Below are 23,331 nucleotides of genomic sequence, written 5' to 3' on the forward strand. Positions count from 1 at the left end.
GAAAGAGAGCCCACTTCTCTTTACAGGGATTCATGCTGCCATAAGAATAATGAAACTACTTTTAAAAAACACTTAATAAATACCTAATAAGTGCCAAGTATTGTACAATACTTAAATCTGACATGTAGAGGGTGTCCTGCCATAAAGGAGTTTACTATTTATGTCCTCTTTTCTCTTTTGCTTTCACTTTTTCTTTTTTCTCCTTCATTCACACCCTGGCACTAATTACCACTGCTGCCCAGTGCTGTCACATAGAGATGTGCAAATGTGTGTGTGTGTGTGTGCACACAGGCATGCATGTGTGTGTCTCTACACTCCTACAAACCCACACAGCTGCCAAGTGATTTTCTCTAAGGCAACTCACACTCAACATGTCCAAAGCAGAATCAAGATCACCCCCTCGCTAGACCTGCTCCTCTTTGGCATCCCCTCCCAGCGAAGGCATCACCATCCATCTCTCCCTTCTGTCCACTCTCTAGCCCACTGCTGAATCCTATCAATTCTTACTGGTCTGTTGAATCCACCCACTTGTTTCCACCTTCACTTCATTTGTTTTATTGAGTATAGTTGATTTACAATGCTGTGCTAGTTTCAGGTGTACAGCAAAGTGATTCAGTTATACGTATCTATCTCTTCTTTTCAGATTCTTTTCCTTTATAAGTTGTCACAGAATACTAAGTATAGTCCCCTGTGCTATACAACAGGTCTTTGTTGGTTATCCATTTTATATGTATAGCAGTGTGTATTCGTTAATTGAAAACTCCACCTTCACTTTATAAATGAAGCTCATCTCTCACGCAGCCAATTCCAAGAGCTCCCCAACTAGTCTCCCTACCCTTCAGGTAATGAGAAGTAGGGAGGAAAGGTTAGGATATCAAAGGCTGAGTGTACAACATGGTGCCTGGGAGGCTTTTCTTGAAGCAAAATGTGAAGATTGAGAAGCTGGACAGCAGTTAAAACTGTAGCAGGGACTAGACAGACTGTGAAGGAAAGAGCATTGTGGGAAGACAACGTAGCACAGTGGCCCGAGGAAGGGTGCAATGGGCAGGGAGGTGGGGTGAACAAGGGGGAAACTACCACAGTTGACGAGAGCCACCTCCCAGCCTGGCTGCAGCCCACCGGCAGTTCTGGAGCCAGAGGCCCCCACGCCCACCTACCTGGCCAGCATACTCCACATAGTCCTGCTGTCCTGGCTGGGAGCCCACCCGGGAGCTGGAGGTGGCCGTGCCTTGCTCTGTGCGACACAGGACAATGGCGTACTGGTTCAGGTTCCCCGTCCTCTGCACCGTGACACTCACTGACCCTGCTTTCTCACTGACGTTGTAGCTGGAAGCGCACAAAAAGGCCATCTCTGAAATTCTGAAAGGGCTGTGAAGAATCCACGTGCTTAATGCCTATCTCTGAGGGTTGGTTACTGGGGTCGGACAGTTTTGAGAGGAGGTAGTTTGGTTCCTGTAAGAAGTTAGCTGTAAACTGAGGGAATATATTCACTTGTGACAGTCATAGAAGCAGGTGACCAAAGAAGGAGTGGATGCAGAAGGATATCTGCCCCATTTTTAGAAGGAGGTGGAAGACAGCACATAGGAGGTATGCCCTCCATATTTCAGAACACAAAGAAATAACAAACAATGTCATCCAGGTGTGGTAGAGTAATTAGCATAGGTCAGTGAGTTCCTTTGGAAGAAAGCTGCTTGGAAGCCAATTAATAACTTGGTTCAGGTGGGAACTGACTGGACCAGGTCTCTAAGGTGTTTAAAAGAGCCAGAGTGGTGCCAGAGGTTAGAAAATGAGAACTGGGCCAAGGTAACAAAAGTGTCGAGGCAAATGGGGCTTTATGACAATGGGGGAGGGCCAAGGTACTATAGACTGGAAGTGTTCCCCTCCACATTTGTATGCTGAAACCTTAATCCCCTCTGTGACAGTAATAGGGCCTTTGCAAAGGTGGTTGCGTCACAGGAGTGAAGCCCTCATGAATGCGATTAGTGCCGTCATAGAAGAGAGCTCCATCTGCCACGAGAAGTTACAGCAAGAACTCAATTCTCCATGGACCATGAAGCAGGCCCTCATCAGACACTGAATTTGCCAGCACCTCAGTCTTGGACTTCCCAGCCTCTAGAGCAGTGAGAAATAAATTCCTGTTGTCAAGTTACATAACAAGTCACCAAAGTTATGGTATTCTGTTAGAGCAGCTGGAATCACTAAGACACAGAATTAACTTAGCTTGCTGCTAGGAATTTCTGTTGAATTGCAAAGCAGGAGGCAAAATATACAGGTGCCATTTATTCATACCAAGCTATCCAGGTTGAGAAAAGCTCAACCTGACCTGGACTTTGTTTTTCATCACTGAGGATGGCCATTAACTTTGATTTGTGGCTTGTTGCCATGAGGGTTGCAGGCAAAGTGCCTTTGAGGGGTTTATCTTCATTGCCAGTTGGGGGACTCTCTGTATTACAGTCCATCAACATTAGAGGGTTGTCCAGAAAACATCATCAGTTTTATTCAACTTATTTAATTCTGAAGGAGTTACAAGTAAGAGGTAAATAGCAGCAGAGTGTATGTATATAATGGAGAATGAAATGGCAACCACTCCAGTATTCTTGCCTGGGAAATCCCATGGACAGAGACTGGTGAGCTACAGTCTGTGGGGGTCACAAAAGAGTCGGACACAACTTATCGACTAGACAATAACTATATATATATATTAAAAAAACATATATATATGTTAATTCTAATTTTCCACTCATTCTCCAAGTGTGTATAACAATAGACTAGCCTCCATCTGGGGCACATGAAACCAAGTTTGCATGCTTCTTTTCTTCCCAAGATCTAATTTTCATTTGAATTATAATGAGATTGGTTTCTTGGTGGGTCTGTGAAATGTAGATTTAAATAATTATATCTCCCACAAAAATTACAGTCCTAGTTATAATCTAATCCATAAAATCAGCTCTGTGTTTTACCACTCAGTGACTCTCTGCCTCTGGACTCCCCAACAAGACTACAAAAGTGTCTTGAAGAGCTGTCTGTGTTAAGCTATGAATTTTTAACTAAAGATACATGATTCTGTGTACACCAAATGAGCGAGGGGGAGGATATAAGCTTAAGAACAGGGAGAATGGAGACAGAAGGCAAAGACTGTTTATACAGGCCAGTGATTTTTTTTATTCAATGTATTTTTTTCCCCATCACTTCTTCTGGATTATCTTCTAAACTTGAAGACCAAAGGAAAAATACTTTCAGGAGAAGCAGTAAAGCATGATGGTTAAGATCACTGGACTTTATTGCTTATTAGTTATATGACTTCAGATAAGTTAATGTTTAGTCACTAAGTTTTGTCTGACTTTTGCGACCCCATGGAATGTAACCTACCAGGCTCCTCTGTCCATGGGATTCTCAGGCAAGAATACTGGAATGGGTTGCCATTTCCTTCTCCAGGGAATCTTCCCGACCCAGGAATCAAACACGCATCTCCTGCATTGACAGGTGCATTACCACTGAGCCACACGGGAAGCCCTCATATAAGTTACTTAACCTATTTCTGTCTCTATTGCTTCATTATTGTGGAGGCAACAAGGTTACTTGTCTCATAACTGCAAGCATTAAACAAGATGACGTATGTCAATTACCCACTACATATGGCATTCAAGAAATATTTGGTGCAATTATTATTTTTATTCTTATTATCATCCCACCATCGTGACTGGATGATTACAGCTGACCTCCAAGGTGCTGCATCTGGGCTTCCTCTGCTTTCCTGTTTCATTTCTCAAGAATGAACACCTACAGCACCTGTACCTGGTATATTTAAAACTGATGAGGGACCACTGGATATGGAAGATGTTGTCGCTGACCACATTGGGTTTACTGTCTTTCACCAGAAACTGAAAACTATCCATCATCTCATGGATCTTCTCTTCATGCAACACGTAACGAACCAACCCCAAGTTCACATCCTCTGTGGGAAAAAAAGATACTGAATTAACCAGGGGATGTAAAGACAGCCTCATAGATTTCTCCTGACACATCCAGTTTATTCTTCTAGTGGATTACAGACAAAACTTATTTTTCCAGGAACAAAAAAAGATTGTAGTCTTAAAAATAAATGTTTCTACCAGATCTTAAAACAAGATCCTGTAATTCTGTTTGTGTACAAGAAGTACCATTATGCTGTTGAACAATGACAATCCCAGGGTCTTGGCAAAAAAAAAAAAAGCAGTTTAATAAATGTCTATGGAAAGTTTAAAGCAAATCTTAGAGCCAACAGAGGAAAGTCTCTGACCCCGTCTGCCATGCATATATGCTTATAGCTGTCCCTACTTCCTTCAAAATAAAGGTTCTTTGGAAGGTATGTGTTACTGAGAAAAGCTGGAGTTGGATTAAAACAGCCCCCTCACAAGGCACAGACAACATGGGGCTAGGAAAGAAAACGGATTGAGGAAAATGGACAGGGATTAAAAGGAAATATGGCACATAAATTGTAAGACACAGTTGTGTCTTCCCAATCAGGTCCATCCCCAACAGCAGTCTAGAAAACTCTGAAAAATTTCCAGTAAACTAAAATACAAATTGGTTTGCTTGATGTGATTCCAAACAGGAAACTATTCTATTGAGCAATCTACCCATGTTGATTTTTCTTTCTTTGCTGAAGACAAAAAAATCCATAATCCTTTAGAGAAAAAAATTTAACCACACAGGATCACAGATGTTTCATAAAGTCTGGTGGCTATTTTTGTTTTGAAAGCAAACCCACAAGTATCACATGATCTTTTCCAAACAACTTGGTCAAAACTGAAAGCAATTTGGGAACTGAGGAAGCCAGGTAAAGATAAAAATTTTCTTTTTTTGGGCCATAATTTGGAGTAACAGGGGAAAAAATATCAGGAGAAATAAAATTTCACTGTTGGATGGTTAGATGCCAAAGGATCTATTTGTCTGTAAATAGGTCCGGGGGGAAGCAGCTGGCAGTGGTTGTGAGAAAGATGAGGGAGGTAGCGGAACTGGGGTTAGAACAGACCCTTCCCACTTCTCGTGTTAGTTGCTCAGTCGTATCCAACTCTTTGAAACCCCATGGACTGTAGCCTGCCAGGCTCCTTCGTCCATGGGATTCTCCAGGCAAGAATACTGGAGTGGGTTGCCCTTCCCTTCTCCAGAAGGATCTTCCCAATCCAGGGATAAAACCTGGGTCTCCAAATTGCATGTGAATTCTTTACAATCTAAGCCACCAGGGAAGCCCAGCTCATGAGTGCTCACCCTGTGTGAAGGTAGCCACTGCCCTGCCAGGCTGCAGTTTGTTCTCCACGTGGCCATGCTTGGGGCCCGTGGTGATCTCATAGACAAGTTGCAGGTCCTCCGTGTCTGGGTCCATGGTCAGCAGTTCCTTCTTGGTGATCAAGTTGGTTGCCTGGAATAGAAACCCATTAAATTTAATTCCTGAGATGGGAATAAAGCAGGAATAAGACCCTCTGACTCAGATTTAATTCAGTTCAACCATGATTTACTAAGTGCATTTACTGCCTGGAAAACTGTCAGGATTGAAGAGGTTATGAGGACAGAAACCATCCCAGCCTCTGCCCTTGATGTTCATTCTTTCCTGGGGAAGAAAGGCTTATGAGGAAGGTAACTGTGGTGAGTGCTCTAGTGGGAGATGCAGAAAAGACTGCACCGCAGTTTCAGGGAGCCAGGACAATTCATTCCACATGGATTAGGGATGGGGGTGGCTTGAGTTTGGCCTGGAAAGAAGGTTGGAACTTTGAAAGAAGGATACAATCCAGGGAAGATGGCCACTTTATACCGTATAAGAGTTGATTACAGTGCTTGAAATGAAGACAGACAAATATATAATATCCCAATACTGCTCAAATATACTGGCTAAATTTTAATTCACTCATTTATTCATTCAACAAATATTTAATGAGACCAAAGGTTTGAGAGAAAAAAAGGATGGTCAACACTATTGACTGTTACTAGACCTAGTAAAATAAGGGCAGGTAAGTGATCTTTGATTTGGTGAAACTGAGGTCGTTGATGACTCTGATTAAGAGTCACTACAGTAGGGTAAGAGTTGGAAGTGGAAGACCAGTTGGAGAAGAAGAGAATAGGATGGTTCTGAGTATTGAGAAAAATATCAAATAGGGCATGAGAGGAATCTGTACTAATTTTGTCTCATATATTTTAAAATTCCCAATGAGTTCAGTGGAACGCTGTAACACCACTTCTACACATAAAACCAACACATCAGCGACATGGAGATGGGAAAATGCACATCCTAGAGGCAATACCACAAACAAAAGTATGAAATCAGTTCCCAAACTGAGCTGAATAACTGTGTGTGTTTAGGTGGAAATGAGAATTTAATGCTTGACATGGTACCAGGTGAGAATTATGGCATATCTTAAAATGACCCAATTGGAACTTACGAAAAGGAGAAAAAAAATTTTAATTTCTAGAAATCCTCCGATGATACTCATCTACCAAAAAACTCACTTCCTTCCCATCTATGGCATGTATGAGAAGTTTTCCCAAATCCATCCTTCCCTTTTTCTAGTCAACAAACTTTTAGCTGAGCACCAAACTGCCTAGCTAGACACTCCATGCAACAGATAGGGCCATAGGATCAATTTCTTCTTAAAACAATATGAGTGCAAGTGATGTGTTTAATTTCTGTATCACTTGCTTAAAATTAAGTTCCTTGCCCCCTACTTTTCTGTATTCCTCTTCCCATGGTATGCGGTACTGATGAGCAGCTGAAGAGTTTTTCGCCCTGCTTTTTGATAGCAACACTCTAGTGATGGCAGAAGAGTAAGTCAGAAGGAATATGCATCTCTGAATGGTCATGTGGAGCCCTAACCTCCCCACTTCCGTGCTTTACGTGAGAAAACAAATTTCTATCCTGTTTGAGCTACTATATTTGGAGGTCATTCTGTAAGAACATCTTATACTATAATACAATTCTAACCAGATTCATGGAGCTCAGCAATCTTAAGAACTCAGCTTACTTAGGGAGGGGTAAGTTGAACAGTTCTGTTCATATTGTCAAGAATAGGATAGAGCCCAAGTTGGTCACTGAGACAGCAGCAGATGGAAAGGCCTTACCTTGCCATCCATGTACTCCAGCCACTGGAGCCCAAGGTTGGTAACAATCCTAGGGGTGCCATCATCCACTGGGAGGATGTCTATCCAGAACTGCTGAGGTGCTGCTGTTATGATCTGTGATGAAAGCCAGAAAAGAAAACTCATCATTCACACATACCTGAAGTATGTCAGGTCTAGGACTTACAGAAGCTGGAACCCCTGAAATCTGTTGACACTTCAAAACGGGCAACTGAGCAACTTCCATTGCTCATCACCACTCGGCTCCTGAGGCTTCAGGGACAATGCTGACTGACAAAGTGGAAATGATATAAGACGAAAAGCAAGACACAAGTGGCGCTCTTGCTGGAATTTCAGCTGCTATGGAAGTTGGTTTCCCCAAACCTAAGCTTTCTTTAGTTGAGTTCAATATTGCCCCCAAGGTGAAACAATAAACAAAATATCTTCCTTTCAATAACTATTGGTAAAACTTCCGTCATTAAAATGTGAATCTCAGGGACTTCCCTGGTGGTCCAGTGGTTAAGACTCTGCATTCCCAGACCGCAGTTTGATCCCTGGTTGGGGAACTAAGATCCTGCATGCTGCACAGCATTGCCAGGAAAAAAAAAATTAGTTAATGTTAAGGTCTTCAGGTAGGATTCTGCTAGATGTGAAAAGATGTTTCATGGGAAAAGATTTCCTTTTTTCTTTTTTTGAGAAAGAACTGTTCACATGGGGAAAGGGGGCAGAAGAAATCAAGAATAAAAGCATTTGTGAGGACTTCCTTGGTGGTCCAGTGGTTAGGAATCCACCTGCCAATGCAGGGGACATGGGTTTGATCCCTGGTCTGGGAAGATCTCACATGGTGTGGAGGAACTAAGCCCATGGGCCACACCTACTGAAGCCCACAAGCCTTAGAGACCACACCAAGAGAAGCCACCGCAATGAGAAGCCCATGCATCACAACTAGAGAACAGCCCCCACTCGTTGCAACTAGAGAAAGCCGGCTCACAGCAACAAAGACCCAGCACCATGACTCCCCGTCCAAAAAAATAGTGTGTGTGAGAATAGTGCAAAGACATTTCAGCTTATGACCTTATCACCACACAGATATACACATGCATATTCACAACATACATGGGGAGTCTGGTCCAGTACCTCCCCATTTTGCAATGGATACAATAAGCTGGCAGACAGGGCAGCAAGATACTGGTGTTTCAGCCTCCTCCAACCCTCCCAGATAATTTCCATTTTCGAAATGACACGGTCCCCCTGGAGACCTGCTGTGACCTTTTATGTTTATCAGAGAGGTGGCCCTCTTGTTGATTCATCCTGAAATCTTTTTTTTTTTCTCTTCTGAAAGTCAAATGAACTGGGGAAGCAGCCACAGTATGGGAGAGGGAAAATGAACATGATGGCCTGCCAGGTGGAGATGCAGTGCGCACACTGAAATGGCAGGGAAATCCCAAGAGCCATCCTACTGACACCTTGGACAACTGAGAATGACCTTCTCACAGGCTGTTGGTTTCTAAAGCACACCAGAGGATCTTTCCTGGCCAGGCAAAGAATCATTCATCATCAAAGGAGGAAAAAAACTGCAGGCCCGAGAGAAGCTGCTGACCCTTCGCTTATGCTGGAAGTAAACGGTAGGGTGTGATCACGTGCTCACTAAAACTGCTTATGCTGAGTCAGACAGCTGTGTGAGATGTCAGGGGTCCACCTTTCATCAGAGTTGCAGTTATTCCTAGGGGAAGGTTATGGTGCTGCAGGAAATCTGCTAAAAAAGAGTTAGAACTGCAGGGAAGAGAGTGAAAGGGGATGTTTATAGTTTCTTCTGAACACCTAAATGTTAGAAGTGAGCAATTCCCTTAAGAGAGAGAAGCTTGACAGCTTCATGACCTCAAAAGAAAAGCAACTTCATTCGTTCCACAAGCTGGTCCTAAAGTGACGACCATGATGATTATAGCCACAATTTATTGGCTATTTCTTGTGTTTCCTGTGGGCTAAGTGCTTTGTGTAATCAGGGGAGTAGATATCCTCATTGTACAGATAAGGAAGCTAAGGCTTAGAAAGGTTAAATGACTTACAAAGACACTCAGGTAGTAAGTGACAGAAGCAGAATTTAAATCAGTGTTTTTTGGATGCAAAAGCCATACTCTTAGCCACTGTAATTCTTCATGAGACTGAAAGCTCTGACTGGCTCAGGAGATGATTTGCAACCCTGTGATCTTATTGAAAACCCAGATGAAAGAAAAAAGGAAGGAACAAAGGTTGAGTGCAAAGGAAAAGGAAAAATAATAGCAGTGATAATAACAATAATGACTATCTTTTACGTGAGTACTCAGTCTTTGCCAATAGTGTTAAGCATTTTTTATGGATCTTTTTGTTCCTTAGACCAATGGAAGCTGGTGATGATCCTTGTGCCCACTGTACAGATGAAAAGCTGAGGCTTATGGAAATTAGGTCATTTGTCCAAGGCCAATTAAGTGACAGAACCAAAGCTCAAGCAGTGCTGAGTACATGCTAATTTGCTTCAGTTGTATCCAACTCTTTGTGATGCTATGAACTGTACCCACCAAGCTCCTCTGTCCATGGGATTCTCCAGGCAGGAATACTGGAGTGGGTTTACCCTTTGCCTAAAAATGCCATGTTCAGCCTCCAGACAAGCTCTGGCCTGCTGTGCTCCACCTCCCTCTGCTGTTTTGCCCCTCACCTCTTTTCCTCCTTCCTCAACAATGAAGAAAGGGTTCGTCCCGTCAGCCACGGTGAAAGTGAATCGGTCTCTGAGGGAGTTGCTGCCATCGTGGCTATAGCGGACCCGGCTCTGGTAGATGTCCTCCGTGGTGAAGGTGGACGTGAGCTGGAAGGGCTGCCCATCGGCGGTTCGCTCGATGATGCCATGGCGTGGGGGCTGCACGACCGTGAACCTGACAGACTCGGCCTGCAGTGGAGGCAACAGGAGGAGAAGGGAACTCTGTATCAGGAGCCAGACGTGTGAGTGGTGGCCAGCAGGTGGCCAAGGGTAGTTAAACCCAAAGACCTTTATAAGACAAAGACTGCCTTTTCTTTATAGACACCAAAAATCAAGCTAAGGAGAGAAATTATATTCGTTACTACAATCGAACTTATATTCTGCTGCCTTCTGTTTTTGAGATAAGACATTTAAATTTGTCCTTTGGGGTCGTAGGGGAAAACTTGAAGGTCTAGTAAGAACTAGACCTTTTAAAATCACTCACTTCCTTTCCATCCACTCTCCTCCCCCAGCACACACACTTTTCCAAAACTCATACATAGAATCTATGCATCAGAACAGAAGCATAACTTCCCATTTTTATTTTTTTCATTGGAGTGTAATTGCTTTATAATATTGTGTTAGTTTCTGCTGTACAACAAAGTGAATCAGACATCTATGTACATATATCTCCTCCCTCTCAAAACTGCCTCCCACCACCCCCATCCCACTCCTCTAGGTCATCACAGCACCCAGCTGAGCTCCCCCTATTTTACAGGTTCCCACTAGCCAGCTATTTTACACATGTGGCATATATACGTCAACGCTACTCTCTCAATTCATCCCACAAATTTCCCATTTCTAATAACTGCTTCTAGAGTGACATGAGAAGGAAAAATACTGATGAAGAAAATCCTGCTCAGGACTCTCCAATGATTTCCCACCATCTTGGAAGAAAATGCAGAGGCCTGACCTGGGCTAAGAAGGTCTTCTGTAACCTGGTTCCACAGTTCCTCTCTGGCCTCCTCCTTTTCCTCTCCTGCTTGTTCCCTGGGGTCTAGACCCTTGGCCTGGCTACTCAATTGTTCCAAGCGCACTGGACCACAGGGCTTTTGCCCTCCTGAGGGATTCTCCCAGGAAACTGCACAGTCTGCTCTTTCTCTTCCTATCTCTGCTCAAGTATCAGCCACTCAGAGAAAACTTCCCTGACCTGTGCCTCAAACAGCACACACATCAATCTCTGTCACCTTCATGTCACTTTATTTTTATTTCTAGCACTTATCACACCTGACACTATAGTCTATGTTCTTTCTTTCTTTATCATCTGTCCCCCTAACCAAAGGTTGTAAACTCCCTAAGGCTAGCACTTTGATCTGCTTTGTTCACAGTGCTGTCTTTAGCATCTAGAGCTGACCTTGGTAATAAATACTTGCTGAAAGAATGAATAAATAAATGAATGCATGCTGGCACGGGGAAGGGCATACATAGAACTAATTAATAAGTGAGTGGTACCCTTAATGGGAGCTAAATCATGTCAGAATATTAGATTCTTTAATTGGAAAGCATTAGGAGAGGAGGAGTTTAGTCTCGACATGCCCTGTTCTAACGGATAAAGCCTGGTTCTTTGAGAATGTTCACACTGCAATAATTAGTTGTCATCCGGTGAAGTCTCGATGAAGGAGGGAAAAGTGTAGCGGAGAGAAAATCCTTGTTCATTAATAATAGGGAGTAATAAAAATTGGATAAAATGCCATCGACCTAATTTTCTGTGGATCATAATCAAAATCAGAATGTTAACATGATTGTTAACATGCAATCGTGGGAAAGGATAAACGTATTTCGGGTTTCCAAAAGAGTTTAAAAACAACTTATTTCAAATGTATTAGCTTTTTTTTCCCAGCAGGCCATGGTATGTTCTGGTTTTTAGTCCTTTGAGGGTGCTTGTATTACTTTCAGCCCCATCCTCGCCCCACCCTTGGGATCTACTGTCACAAAGCAACAGGCATCTCATTGGACAAGAGAGGCCAGGGGAGCACTCCTACCTCTGTGTCTGCATCCACCGCTTTAAGCTCAAACTCCGTGATGGTCTTCCTCACACCCTCCTGTACCCGCATCCCAAAGTTTTGCACGTGGGGCAGCGCGTCATCCACAGGGCGAAGAGTGATGCGGAAAGTCTGAGTCACCTGCAGGGTGAAAAAGTGCAGGTGGGCCGCCTGTCCCCAGCAGCCACCTGAGGAAAAGGCAGACGCTCTCTGCATTCCCTTTCACACCGTTCCTGGCGTGACTGACTGACCAGGAACCCAGAGGTGAATTCTTTTTGGCAAGATAGAGTTTCTTTGCCTCTGTCCTGGGCTGAGAGCAGAGGGAAACGGAGCTCTCTCAACAATGGTGGCTCCGGGCCCTCCAGTTAAAGGAGAGGACGCTGAATTGATACCCATCAAGGAGGGAAGCGAGTTCCTCACCCACCTCGTGGACTCCATCAGAGAGCGTAAAGCTGAAGGCATCTGAATGCTTCTCAGTCTCACTGGAGTGGATATACTGAACGTTTCCTGAAGTGAGGTCAGCTTGCGTAAAGGAACTAATCTGGATGCCTAGCAAAAGACGAGAACCAGAGAAAGGGTGTCAAGAGGCGAGTCATGGCTCTCTCAGCTAAGGGAAATGTCACACTGTCCCCAGAGAGAGTCCTTTGTCCTTTTCTTACAGTATCGATGTGCTGCCCTCTAAGACCCTGGGTTAGAGCTGTCTGTGTGTTTCCCCTGCAACAGCATATGTTCTGTGGGAACATGTGTTAATTATCTAGGCTTCTACCCTGTGCCAAGGCAACAGCTGGTGCTCAATAAATGTTACTCTCTTCTCTCTTGGGGTTTATGTATGCAGGTCAAACTGTGAAAGGTAGAGTCATTGCCTTCTTTGCCAGACTCCTCGCTCTGAAGTTTTACATCCCCCATCGCCTCATAGTCCTTTCTGAAAACCTGCCCTAATTCTGAATATTGTGTGATGGCTTAGTGTTGAAACACTGGGGTCCAAGGGCTTGGCTACACACAACCTTTTTTCTGAGATTGGTGAGCCTTAATTTCATCGAATATTCTTCAAGGTCTCTTTCATTCTCAGTTCTATGATTCTAGCTTCTTATATACCACTTTGGCCAAGATGGCAGTAACAAAACTTACCACACGACTTTGGAGTTTGAGCAATCATTCTTTCTCAACTCTCAAATGACCTACCAGTATCTTTTAAAAATGTGATACAGCGAAAACTATTTTTCAGAGTCATTTTAAAGTTAAAAACAAAACCTGAAATGATTTTTAAATAATGCCAAGGTATCCCACTAATGAATAATATCTCTATCTTTTCAAATACTCGACAACATTTGGCAAAACAGCCCCAAATTCTTGCTTCTATCTTAGGGCTCCTGGGGTCCATCCCCAGGTGCCAGACAAGTCTGAAATAAAATCATATCCTTAAATCTCTCAGCACAAATTTTCTGATTCTGGGTGTTAGAGTATTCATTTATTTAATCCAGTCCTTTGCTTTGGTCCTGAAATTCATTTGCTGCTTCCTGGAATTTATTATTTATATTTGTCACTGTTAATCCTAGCAAAACCAGTTGTCTTTACCGTAAAAAAAAAAAGAGATTCTACTTTGACTATTTTACATTTAACTGTGATATTAATATCATATTTTTATCTTAAAAATAAAACACATCAACCAGCGTGGTTAACATTTGCATCTCTGTTTATCATCTGAAATGTCATTCAGATACAATAGCCTCCTGAATATTGAGGCATAAATTTTTTGATGAGGCATTTATATTTCTGTGCTTACTAGACCAGCTCTTGGCAGGCAAAAATGTGGCCCCCACCCTCATTTTATGTTTCATCTTGTGGTTCTGGACAGAAATTCATACCATTCTTTAAAAATTTAATAACTTCAGACTGGATACACAGAGAAATTTAAACTTCTTCCCCTGCTGTGAATCCATTCTCACAGCTCATGAGGAAACACCTGTGTGGATTCTCATGATCAACTGGTCACCTAATTCACTATTCCCTTTATGAAACTCTAAGACTGATTAAAAAAGGTGATAGATTTCCCTTCTTCTTGAGAAGGAAGTAGTGAGATTAATCTTCTTATTTTTTTCATATTTTTTATTGAGAGGAAATTGATGTATAATAAATTATACATATTTGAAGTATAAGTTTATATTATCTTTGTTAGGTCCATGAAACCATCACCTCAATCAAAATAGTGAAATGTTTCCATCACCCCAAAAGTTTATGACATTCTGTAACCCTTCCATCCCTTCTTTTCCTATGTTCCACTCCATCCCAAAGAAGCAAATGAAGTCATTATAGATTAGTTGGCATATTCTCTAACTTTTTTAATAAACAGAAACATACAGTATATACTATTTGATAAATGACTTATTTATTTAGCATAATTATTTTGCTAAACATAACTCATCCATACTGTAGCATGTATTCCTAGTTCACTCCTTTTCATTGGCGAGTACTATTCCAGTGGATGGTTATATCAAAGATTGTTTATCCATTTATCTGTTCATGGACATTTAGATTATTTTTAGTTTGGGACTTCTACAATTAAAGTTTCTATGATCACTTGTGCACAAGTCTTTGTGTGGAAGTTTTCATTCTTCCTGGGTAAATTGCTAAGAGGAGGACAGTAGGAATGCATATAAGGTGTATGCTTAACTTTTTAGGAATCTGCCAAACTATTTTCCAAAGCAAAGTACTATTTTATATTCCCACTGGCAATACATGAGTGGTCTTAGTGGATCTTTTCCAATTCAATCTAGCAAACACTGGGCACTTACCACGTGCAGAATGTTGTTTCAAATTTGCTTATATGGATTTTTTTAAAATATGTTAAAATTTCATTAATTTTTGGCTGTGTCAGGTCTTAGTTGTGGCGCAGGGGTCTTTGTGGCAGTTGGCAGGCTTCTCTCTAGTTGCCTAGATGTGGGATCCTAGTTTCCCAACCACGGATCAAACGCACGTTTCCTGCATTGCAAGGTGGATTCTTAACCACTGGACCACCACAGAAGTACCCAGATCATTTTTTCTTATCTCAGCCAGCTCTGGTAGGTCAGGGTTGGCATCATTTTTCTAGATTATGATACTAATAAAATAGATAAGAAATGTGACCCATCTGAAGGTAACAGTTAATAAGAGGGCAGTGCTGAGACTGGAACTCAAGGTTGCTCACTTCCAAAGTTTAGGCCTGCTGCAAGTACTTCTTTATCTTATGTTGATTACATATTGAAATGAGATTATATATATATTTAATATTTTTTATTCTGTTAGGAGAGCTTTTGGTAAAACTTATCTAGCTGTTTTGGGCTAGACAAGGAACTGCTTGGATTTCACCCTTATCCTTTAATTTTTTGTCAAATAAAAGTGATACATGAGTATTAAAGAAAATGTGAGAAACACAGAAAAATAAAGAATCACAAACCACTCATAGTTCTACCATTGAAATATCACCATTGCAAATTTTTTTAAAAAATTTGAGTCATAGGGTAATTTTCTGGCTATAACCTCTTTCTTATCTGAAATGCTGATTTTGATGGTGGTATTTAGTATTATGATTTAAATGATAGCCATAATTAAGTGCCAGAGGGTAACAAGCTGCATTAGAAGGTAAGCTTCAAGAGGACAAGATTTTTGCTGTTTCTTCACTAATGTGCACCGAGAATACCACCCGGCATAAGGGAGGTTCTCAAAACATATTTGGTGAATGAATTTAGTCCATTGACTACAATTACTATCTAAGAGGTCCCATTAAGCAGAGATTCTCAATATCTATACACTTAAAACATTTTTTAGCTGTTGCTAATTGGCTATTGGAAGGCTTCAGCCGTTCACTCACCTGGCAAGATGCTGCTTCTAGTAACATATTGTCCTTACCCACTGTCACAGCAGGTAGTTACTGTTTGAAATATCTTGAAGGCTTTTAATGCCATCTAAGGTGTTTTCAGTCACCAACCTGCTGGCTAACCTATGTATCTGGCAGCATTATGGAGACCCACATTAACCCTGTCAGTTTTCTAACTCCCCTGGAGGGCCAGTATGTTAGAGAAAGTTCAGTCCAGGGCAAGGAAGTGGTGTGAGAATAAAGCATCTTTGAAGAAATTGCCTTCCTAATCGGATGTCAGGAAATGGCCCTGGCTCTCCTTCTTCAGTGCAGCTGTGGATGGCTCTGTGCCTATTGTCTGTTCCCACCTCAAGCTCATGCTGGGTAGACTCTCAGCTTCTCTGCTTCCGATTTTCTTCCAAGCCTCCTGTTAACGGAATGAATTGTATCCCCCCAGATTCATACACTGATGTCCTAACCCTCAGTGCCTCACAATGTGACTTTATTTGGAAATAGAATCACTGCAGATGTAATTTGTGAAGATTAGGTCACTGGGTGGGTGGGGGGGTCTTCTGTAGTGGCTTAGTGGTAAAGAATCTACCTGCTAATTCAGGAGACACGGATTCAATACTGATCCAGGATTATCCCACAGGCTGCAGAGCAACTGGGCCCATGGGGTACAACTCTTGAGCCTGTGCTCTAGAGCCCAGGAACCACAGCCACTGAAGCCCATGCACCCTAGAGCCTAAGCTCCACAACAAAGAGAAGCCACCACAAACTTCACAATGCTTTACAATGTAAAGCATTACTTTACAATGTAAAGAGGCTTTACAATGCAACTACAGAGTAGCTCGCACTTGCCACAACCGGAGAAAAGCCCATGAAGCAACGAAGATCCAGCACAGCCAAAAAATAAAAATAAACAATTAAATAAAATTATTTATTTTTAAAAGGTAAGGTCATTAGGATGGGCCCTAAACCAATTTGACTAATGTCCTTATAAAAGAGGGAGTTTTGACACAGACATACACATACAGGGAGAATGTCATGTGAACATGAAGACAGGCATCTATGAGCCTAGGAGAGAGGCCTAGAATCGAGTCTTCCTCAGGAAGAACCAACTCTGCTGACACTCTGATCTTGGACTTCCAGCCCCTGCATCTGTGAGACTATAAGCTTCTGCTGTTTAAGCAGCTGTTTATGACCGCTGCCCCAGCAGACTAATGCACCTCTGCTCTCAGAAGGACCTGAACTAAGACACCAGGTGCATTCAATTTTGATTGGTGTCACAATCCTGAGAGGCTGAGATAGCGAGGAAAGCCAAGGAATACCTTAGGTAAAGCATCACCTCTGGGAAGTCCTTCCTGACTCACTCGCAGCCCCTCGACCCCTAACGTCCTCACACAGTGCTGTTAACAGCTACCAACATACACTTGCAGATATTTGCTTATATGTCTTCCACTTCCAAGACCCAAGCTTTCTCCTGCTGCAGCTACTCAATAAATGTCTGGGGAAGGGGAGAACCAGTGTGTGCTGGAGATAGCTATGTTCAATATTATTGCTCCCTGACTTTAAAAATACAACTGCTGTTTATTAGTTAAGTGACTGGATGTCCACTTAGGGTCTAGATCTCCCAACCACCTCATAGCCTTGTGTGGCTATGTCCTTCTTACTAGGATGTGACCAAAAGGGATGTGTTCCCAGCAATTCTCCTAAAGAAGAAATGGATGTGGACGCCACTCTTTTTTTCTTGCCAGCTGCTGGCTGGGGATGCTGACAATACAGTGGTCACCTTGGACCAGAGATGGGAGCCTCATGTGGAGGGTCACTGAACCACCTCAGGTGGTCTGAACCACCTGCCTCTGGATTTTGCTGTGAGTGAAAAAAAACTTATGGAAGGTACTGTATTTTGGAGTTGCTTTTCCCCAGAAGCTTAGTTTCTATCCTGATAATGTAACTCCTTACTCTGATTTCTTTAGAATAAGTGGGTCCTGGGACTTTCCTGGTGGTCCAGGGTTAAGACTTCATGTTCCACTGTGGGGGGAGCAGGTTCGATTCCTGGTCAGGGAACTAAGATCTCATATGCTGCTCAGCACAGCCCCCAAAATGAAAAGAAAAAGAGAGTTCTTAGGGTCCCTGACATGAGGTTGTGGGCCCTCAACCCTGAAAGAAGCCCACACAGGGACTCAAGCTTAATGCAGCTCTCCTCCATGGTAGGGATCTCATGTCTGTTTTCCCCCGTGCACATGGCTCCCTGTGTCTCCTTGGGGGAAGAAGAGAGGATCTTCACACCTTTTCTATCTAAAGAAAACAATCAGCTGACTAAGAGAGCTGGCATAATACTAAATCCATTTCACAGTTAACCATCAAGAGGATGTCTGCAAGCACTGGTGGGAAATGAGAATTCCCAGGGGCCTCCAGTCCCCAAATAGCTCAGTGCCTGCATGGAGACACGGGTCTAAAAGCTGTTCTGCTCCTTTTGGAAAGAGGCTCTGGCACCAAGTAGACCAATCCTCACCCCCTGAGACAAATGGGATGAAGTGGTTTTCTCCAAGCTGGAGCCAACTGCCTTCTGAGAGGGTGATCCGTAATCAACACGGACTTCCCCTGAAGGAAAACCTTTGACATTTAAAAAGAATCAAATTCATGAATCCAGTTCCACTTAGGGGAGACAGGGAAGGAGAGAACGCTGACTAGATTCTCTAGAATGGACAGCAGGGCTGGTAGTAGGGGATGGGAAGGGAAGTCCTGTTCATTAAAAATGGACAGGGCCCTCCAGGAGTAAAGATCGTCTTATCAGGTCTATTCAGAATTTCTAAAAACAGGAGGATTGAAAAGAACTGGTGGGCACGGGAGAGCATGTAGATGAGGAAGTCGAGCCTGGTGGGAGAGGGCAGGGAAGCACGCCTCCCTCTGTTTTAGAGTCTGCTTTCCCAAGAGGAGGGAGAAGGGGGATCTGTTATGGGTGGCCCCTGAGCAGTGCTAGCTTGGTACTGGCATCCGGATTTAAGCCCAGAGAAGGTGGAGACTGCAAAAAACAGAAAAGGCAAATTTGGAGCCACCTCCCCCAGGACGTGACACAGCTGAGAAGAGCCAGGGTCTCACCAGTAGCTGGCAGGGCCTTGCATGATGCTCCAAGCCTTTTGGAGTACTGTAAGGTATAACTGCAGTTGCCCCAACACAACAGCCAAGAGTCTGCCCTTTCATCTTTGGAGAGATACAATCAGCAACCTGACAGAATTCTGGCAGAAGCAATTAGCTCATGAATTAGTTATCAAATATCTCTTGCAACCAAGGTCTTGGGAATGCTGATCTGCACACTGCCCCCAGGAACTACAGGACAAAAGGGGAGGGCATGGGCTTTAATTTGCATTAGGGATTCAGGCCAGTCTGTTCAGTCTTCCCCGTGCCCCCCCAACATACACACACTCCCTCCCCCATCATCATGCTGGACCCAGACACGGTCTGCCTCCCTCACCCTTTCCACCATATCCCCCTCTAGCTCACCCACCCTCACTTTCTCCCCTACACACTCTACCCCAGACACACTGGTCTCCTTGCTGCAACTGGAACGTGATGGGCTTGGCTGATCCCATTTCAGGATGTTGATACTCGCTGATGCCCTGGAAAGATGCTGAATGTTCTTTCCTTATATGTCAGCATGGCTGGCTCCCTTACATTCTTCAGATCTCGGCTCAAATGTCATCTTATTATTAGGAGGCCTTCCCTCACCTCATTGGTCTCTGTACCCCAGGAATGCCCTCATTTCACTCCCTAACTCATCACCACTGACATGATATATATACTTGCTTGTTTGCCTACTGTCTGACCCCCAGAATCAGGGCAGGTACTTCCTCTATTCTGCTATTTCCCTGGTTGAATGAAAGAAAAATCTGTAACCTGAAATCCAAAGAAAACCAATGATCTAAATCTCCTGCAAGCTGACACTGCTCCTGTGATGGACAAAATAAATTCTACCTTTAGGTTGTTTATTCAGCAAATATCTCTTGTCTTTCACATTCGTTCAAGTTGCCAAATTCTATAGTTTCTCCTCCTGAAATTAACTCTTTCCTTCCACCAACTACTGTTTACTGGATACTTACTAGGTAGCAGGTGTAATTTCTTGTATTATTTTCATCTTATTATTCCCACATGGAGGCTGCCCCACTGCCAGAGGCCTCACTAGCTCCCATCTGGCCAAATGCTAAACTTCCTACCTACTGTCACTGTCTCCTTTCTCTTCCTTTCTTTTAGTTTATCCTATTGGACACTGGAGGAATTCACTTCCCTTCCCTGTTCAAAATTCTGCAGGGCCTCCTTATTGCCTATTGAATTAAATAGGGATTACTGATCGCCACTCTGAAGATCCATCATAAAATCTCAGTCTACCCATGAACCCAATGTACTACTATTTTCAGAATATATGCTTTAGCAAAACTGGCCCACTCATAATTTTTGGAATGAGTCCACATGCTGTTCCTATCTCTGGAAATAACACAATTTCTGTTAGCCCAAATTCTATCTTTCAAGGGCTCTCTTAAACACCACCTCTGAGCACCTTCCCATCCTATATCACCTCTTTTGCTTTCGAACTCCTAGGATGGCAGGTTTATACAGTTCTTAAAACACCTGCCATCTTCTTCCCTTACATATGGTTATATGCGAAGGCTCCTTATCTCATCCAACAGAAGACTCTGATGATTGGGGTAATGTCTCATTCATCTCTTTTTCTTCCTCTGTAGCAGCTGAACCAGGATCTTATCCAATATGCATGCTCTCTTTCTATGTGTTGAATTCTAGTGTTGGAGACAAGACTGTTTACATCAAATTGTAATTATCAAATCAACTTCCAGCAAGTAAGCAATGGAGTACACTGTATTCTAAGTATAATGCAAGGCAGTATACAATGGCCAGAAATAGTGATGCCAGAAATACATACTAATAGAGGCAGGTTTGAGGTGAACGTATACACATGATATGGCTGCCCCTGGCACTTACTAAATCCCAGCTTTGGTCTGATGAAGTCAGAGATGATGGGCTTACCTGGTGATGCCGTATGTTCCAGGTGGCCCAGCTGGGGCTCTCTGGTGATTCGGTAGACCAGTTCTGTGGGTTCCGTCTCCTGGTCAGAGGCAGAGAGTTGCAGAGTGGTGATCTTCTTCACCGAGTTTTCATCCAAGAACAGCCCTTTATTGGTGATGATGACTGGTGGGGATTTTTCTTCTGAAAATGTCAGAAAGAGTAACATGAAATGTGATCCTTTGGCTACCTGATGTGAAGAACTGACTCATTGGAAAAGACCCTGAATGCTGGGAAATATTGAAGGCAAAAGGAGAAGAGGGTGGCAGAGGATGAGATGGTTAGATAGTACCATCGACTCAAAGAACAGGAATTTGAGCAAATTCCAGGAGGTAGTGGAGGACAGAGGAGCCTGGCACGCTGTAGCACACGGGGTCACAAAGTGTCGGACACAACTTAGAGACTGACAACAACAGCAACCTTTTACGCTTCCTTTTTTTTCAATTCTGGGCCTAGTGTTCAGGAGTAAAATCAAAATAATCAACATAATCCCCAGGTCTGACTCGCAGAGAGTACATCAAAGAGCCACAGCATTGCACAACAGAGTTGAGAGGATTTCAGATTTCCACACAAGCCCGTAAAGAAAAGGCTCAGGCCTCAAGGTATGCACCACATGACCTCAGAACTGCTGGAGAACTTTCAAACACCCAATGCTCCCTTACCTGAAACATTGATGGAAAATGACTGGCCGATCAGTTTGTTGCCTTCTCCATCAACCACATCAAATTTAAAAGCAAAGTTCCCACCAGATTCTCCTTTTCCATGACTGTATTCTATAAGGCCTATAACAAGGACAAGAAGATCACAGTTTGATATTTTGTGTTTTCTGGCCTTATTTCTGAAATATCAGGTGAGAATTCAACGGGTATTCACACCAATGAATCAATTACCCTCCTCTCACTTTGATATTGCCTTTGACATTTTAGTCTAATGTTTTCATTTCCTCCCTTTGTCTAGTGACTTCCTCATCATCAGTGACTTCATGATAAAATCACCCCAAGCAGCAAGTGGCTTTGCTTACAGCTGAGGCTCAGCATCTGTGGAAGGCTCTAAGGAAGCCTCATGAATCATGAGGTCAGCAAAACTGCCCATGTGGAAATGGGAACTGACCAGACCCACATCACCAGTGCGGCCCTGTTATCTATCCATGTCACAGGGCAGGAGGACACAGAGCCACAGACCGCATGCTCCCCTAAGGTGTCACTCCCGCTTCCCAGTCTTAAAACATTTTAGGAAAGGTGTGGGATATAACCAATCAACAAAGAAACAGATAAAATGAATAAACTCTACCTAGATGTCAATTGGACCCAAAGGGAAAAACCCAATATATTATATTTTGTTAAACCATAGCATTACTTATAAGGATCTAGTGATGTAAATATAACCAAACATCTGGGAAGAAGTCCCTGCTCTCATATTCTGAAAAGGGACACCGAGGCAAGGAATAACTAAGGAATTATTCCACTCCCTTCACTAAAGTACAGACAGGTCCAATGATATTTGGGCTGCTATCAATTCTAGGCATGAGTGCACAGACAGGACCTGTATTCTGGTCTTAGGGAAGCATGCTTCCACCTCTAAACGGAAATTGCACATCATCACCTGACATTGGATTACTTCCCTCTCAATATGTAACTTCTTTTCCTTTCTTATCCCTGAAAGCACTGTATGGTAACTACGTAGCATTTAACATTTATGCTTTCACATTACATCAGCATTTCCTGGAGGAGGGATGAGCTATGTAATCTCCCTGAGGCAGCTCCGATTTATGCCCTTCCATTTTGCTTAGTTCATTAACTTGTGCTCTTTGGGGAGCTGGAGAGAGATATAAATTGTTCACCTAAGGCAGGCATAATTTTCACCTTAATCCATCCCAATTCACTTCTTTTTTTTCTCTCTCTCTCATACACTTTTTAGCATCACAGCAAGTCAAAATGATTTTTTCCTCTATAATAGCCCTCAGTTTCATCAAGGCTATGTCAAAGCATGAGAACATTTTAGTCAAGAAGGAAAGTTTTTTTTCAAACCAAAAAATGGAGGAGACAAGTAAGAATAAATGAAGCTATAACTCAGCTCTTAATTCAAAACAAGAGTGTGCAGTTTGCTGCCATTGGCTACCAGGCACCAATTCCCATTTGACTACAGGGGTTGGAGTTTCTGGAAGTCTGGGTAGGAGAAGTGCCTGACCTTGACTGATGTCAGCCTGGGTGAAACTTCGGATGGGGCCTCTAGTGGAGATCTGCTCCAGACTGTCACGCTTTACCATCTGCAGGCGCCCTACTCCAGGGTCTTCCTTTAAGATGTACATCACCTGGTGGTCATCTGAGTCAGGAGCCGTCACTTTCAAGTGCCGATCTGTGATGGTTGCTATGGACCCTGGAAGAGAATGGGAGAGACTAGGTCTTTCTCCATTATTGCTTCTGGAGAGCAGTTCAAATGATTTTAGGAGACTGGAGACTAAAATTATCACACACTCCCCGATCTAAGGAAGTATCAGCTATAGGACTTCCGAGGTGGTCCAATGGCCAAGATTCCATGCTCCCCAATACAGTGGCCCAGGGTTTGATCCCTGGTCAGAG

At 43.0% G+C, this 23,331-nt stretch overlaps 1 protein-coding gene and 1 long non-coding RNA gene across 3 annotated transcripts in view; one reads left to right on the forward strand and one right to left on the reverse strand.

The window, feature by feature from the left end:
* The window catches only part of FRAS1 (Fraser extracellular matrix complex subunit 1), a 522,812-nt gene that overhangs the window by 65,955 nt on the left and 433,526 nt on the right, over positions 1 to 23,331 (reverse strand). For both annotated transcript variants that reach the window (XM_044945743.2, XM_025289852.3), the window contains 10 exons: positions 22,940 to 23,128; positions 21,415 to 21,534; positions 20,717 to 20,896; positions 12,266 to 12,390; positions 11,842 to 11,982; positions 9,782 to 10,009; positions 7,093 to 7,206; positions 5,251 to 5,401; positions 3,796 to 3,955; positions 1,158 to 1,326 (listed from right to left, as the gene is read on the reverse strand). In XM_044945743.2, the coding sequence (XP_044801678.2) occupies positions 1,158 to 1,326; positions 3,796 to 3,955; positions 5,251 to 5,401; positions 7,093 to 7,206; positions 9,782 to 10,009; positions 11,842 to 11,982; positions 12,266 to 12,390; positions 20,717 to 20,896; positions 21,415 to 21,534; positions 22,940 to 23,128 (1,577 nt within the window). The remainder of the gene's footprint in view (positions 1 to 1,157; positions 1,327 to 3,795; positions 3,956 to 5,250; positions 5,402 to 7,092; positions 7,207 to 9,781; positions 10,010 to 11,841; positions 11,983 to 12,265; positions 12,391 to 20,716; positions 20,897 to 21,414; positions 21,535 to 22,939; positions 23,129 to 23,331) is intronic.
* LOC112586161 overlaps positions 4,765 to 23,331 on the forward strand; it is a 28,778-nt gene continuing 10,211 nt past the window's right edge. Inside the window, exons 1-2 of the long non-coding RNA XR_003110545.3 lie at positions 4,765 to 4,819; positions 17,431 to 17,572. This is a non-coding gene — a long non-coding RNA (uncharacterized LOC112586161). The remainder of the gene's footprint in view (positions 4,820 to 17,430; positions 17,573 to 23,331) is intronic.

This window comes from Bubalus bubalis, chromosome 7 (assembly GCF_019923935.1).
Source record: "Bubalus bubalis isolate 160015118507 breed Murrah chromosome 7, NDDB_SH_1, whole genome shotgun sequence".
NCBI lineage: Eukaryota > Metazoa > Chordata > Mammalia > Artiodactyla > Bovidae > Bubalus > Bubalus bubalis.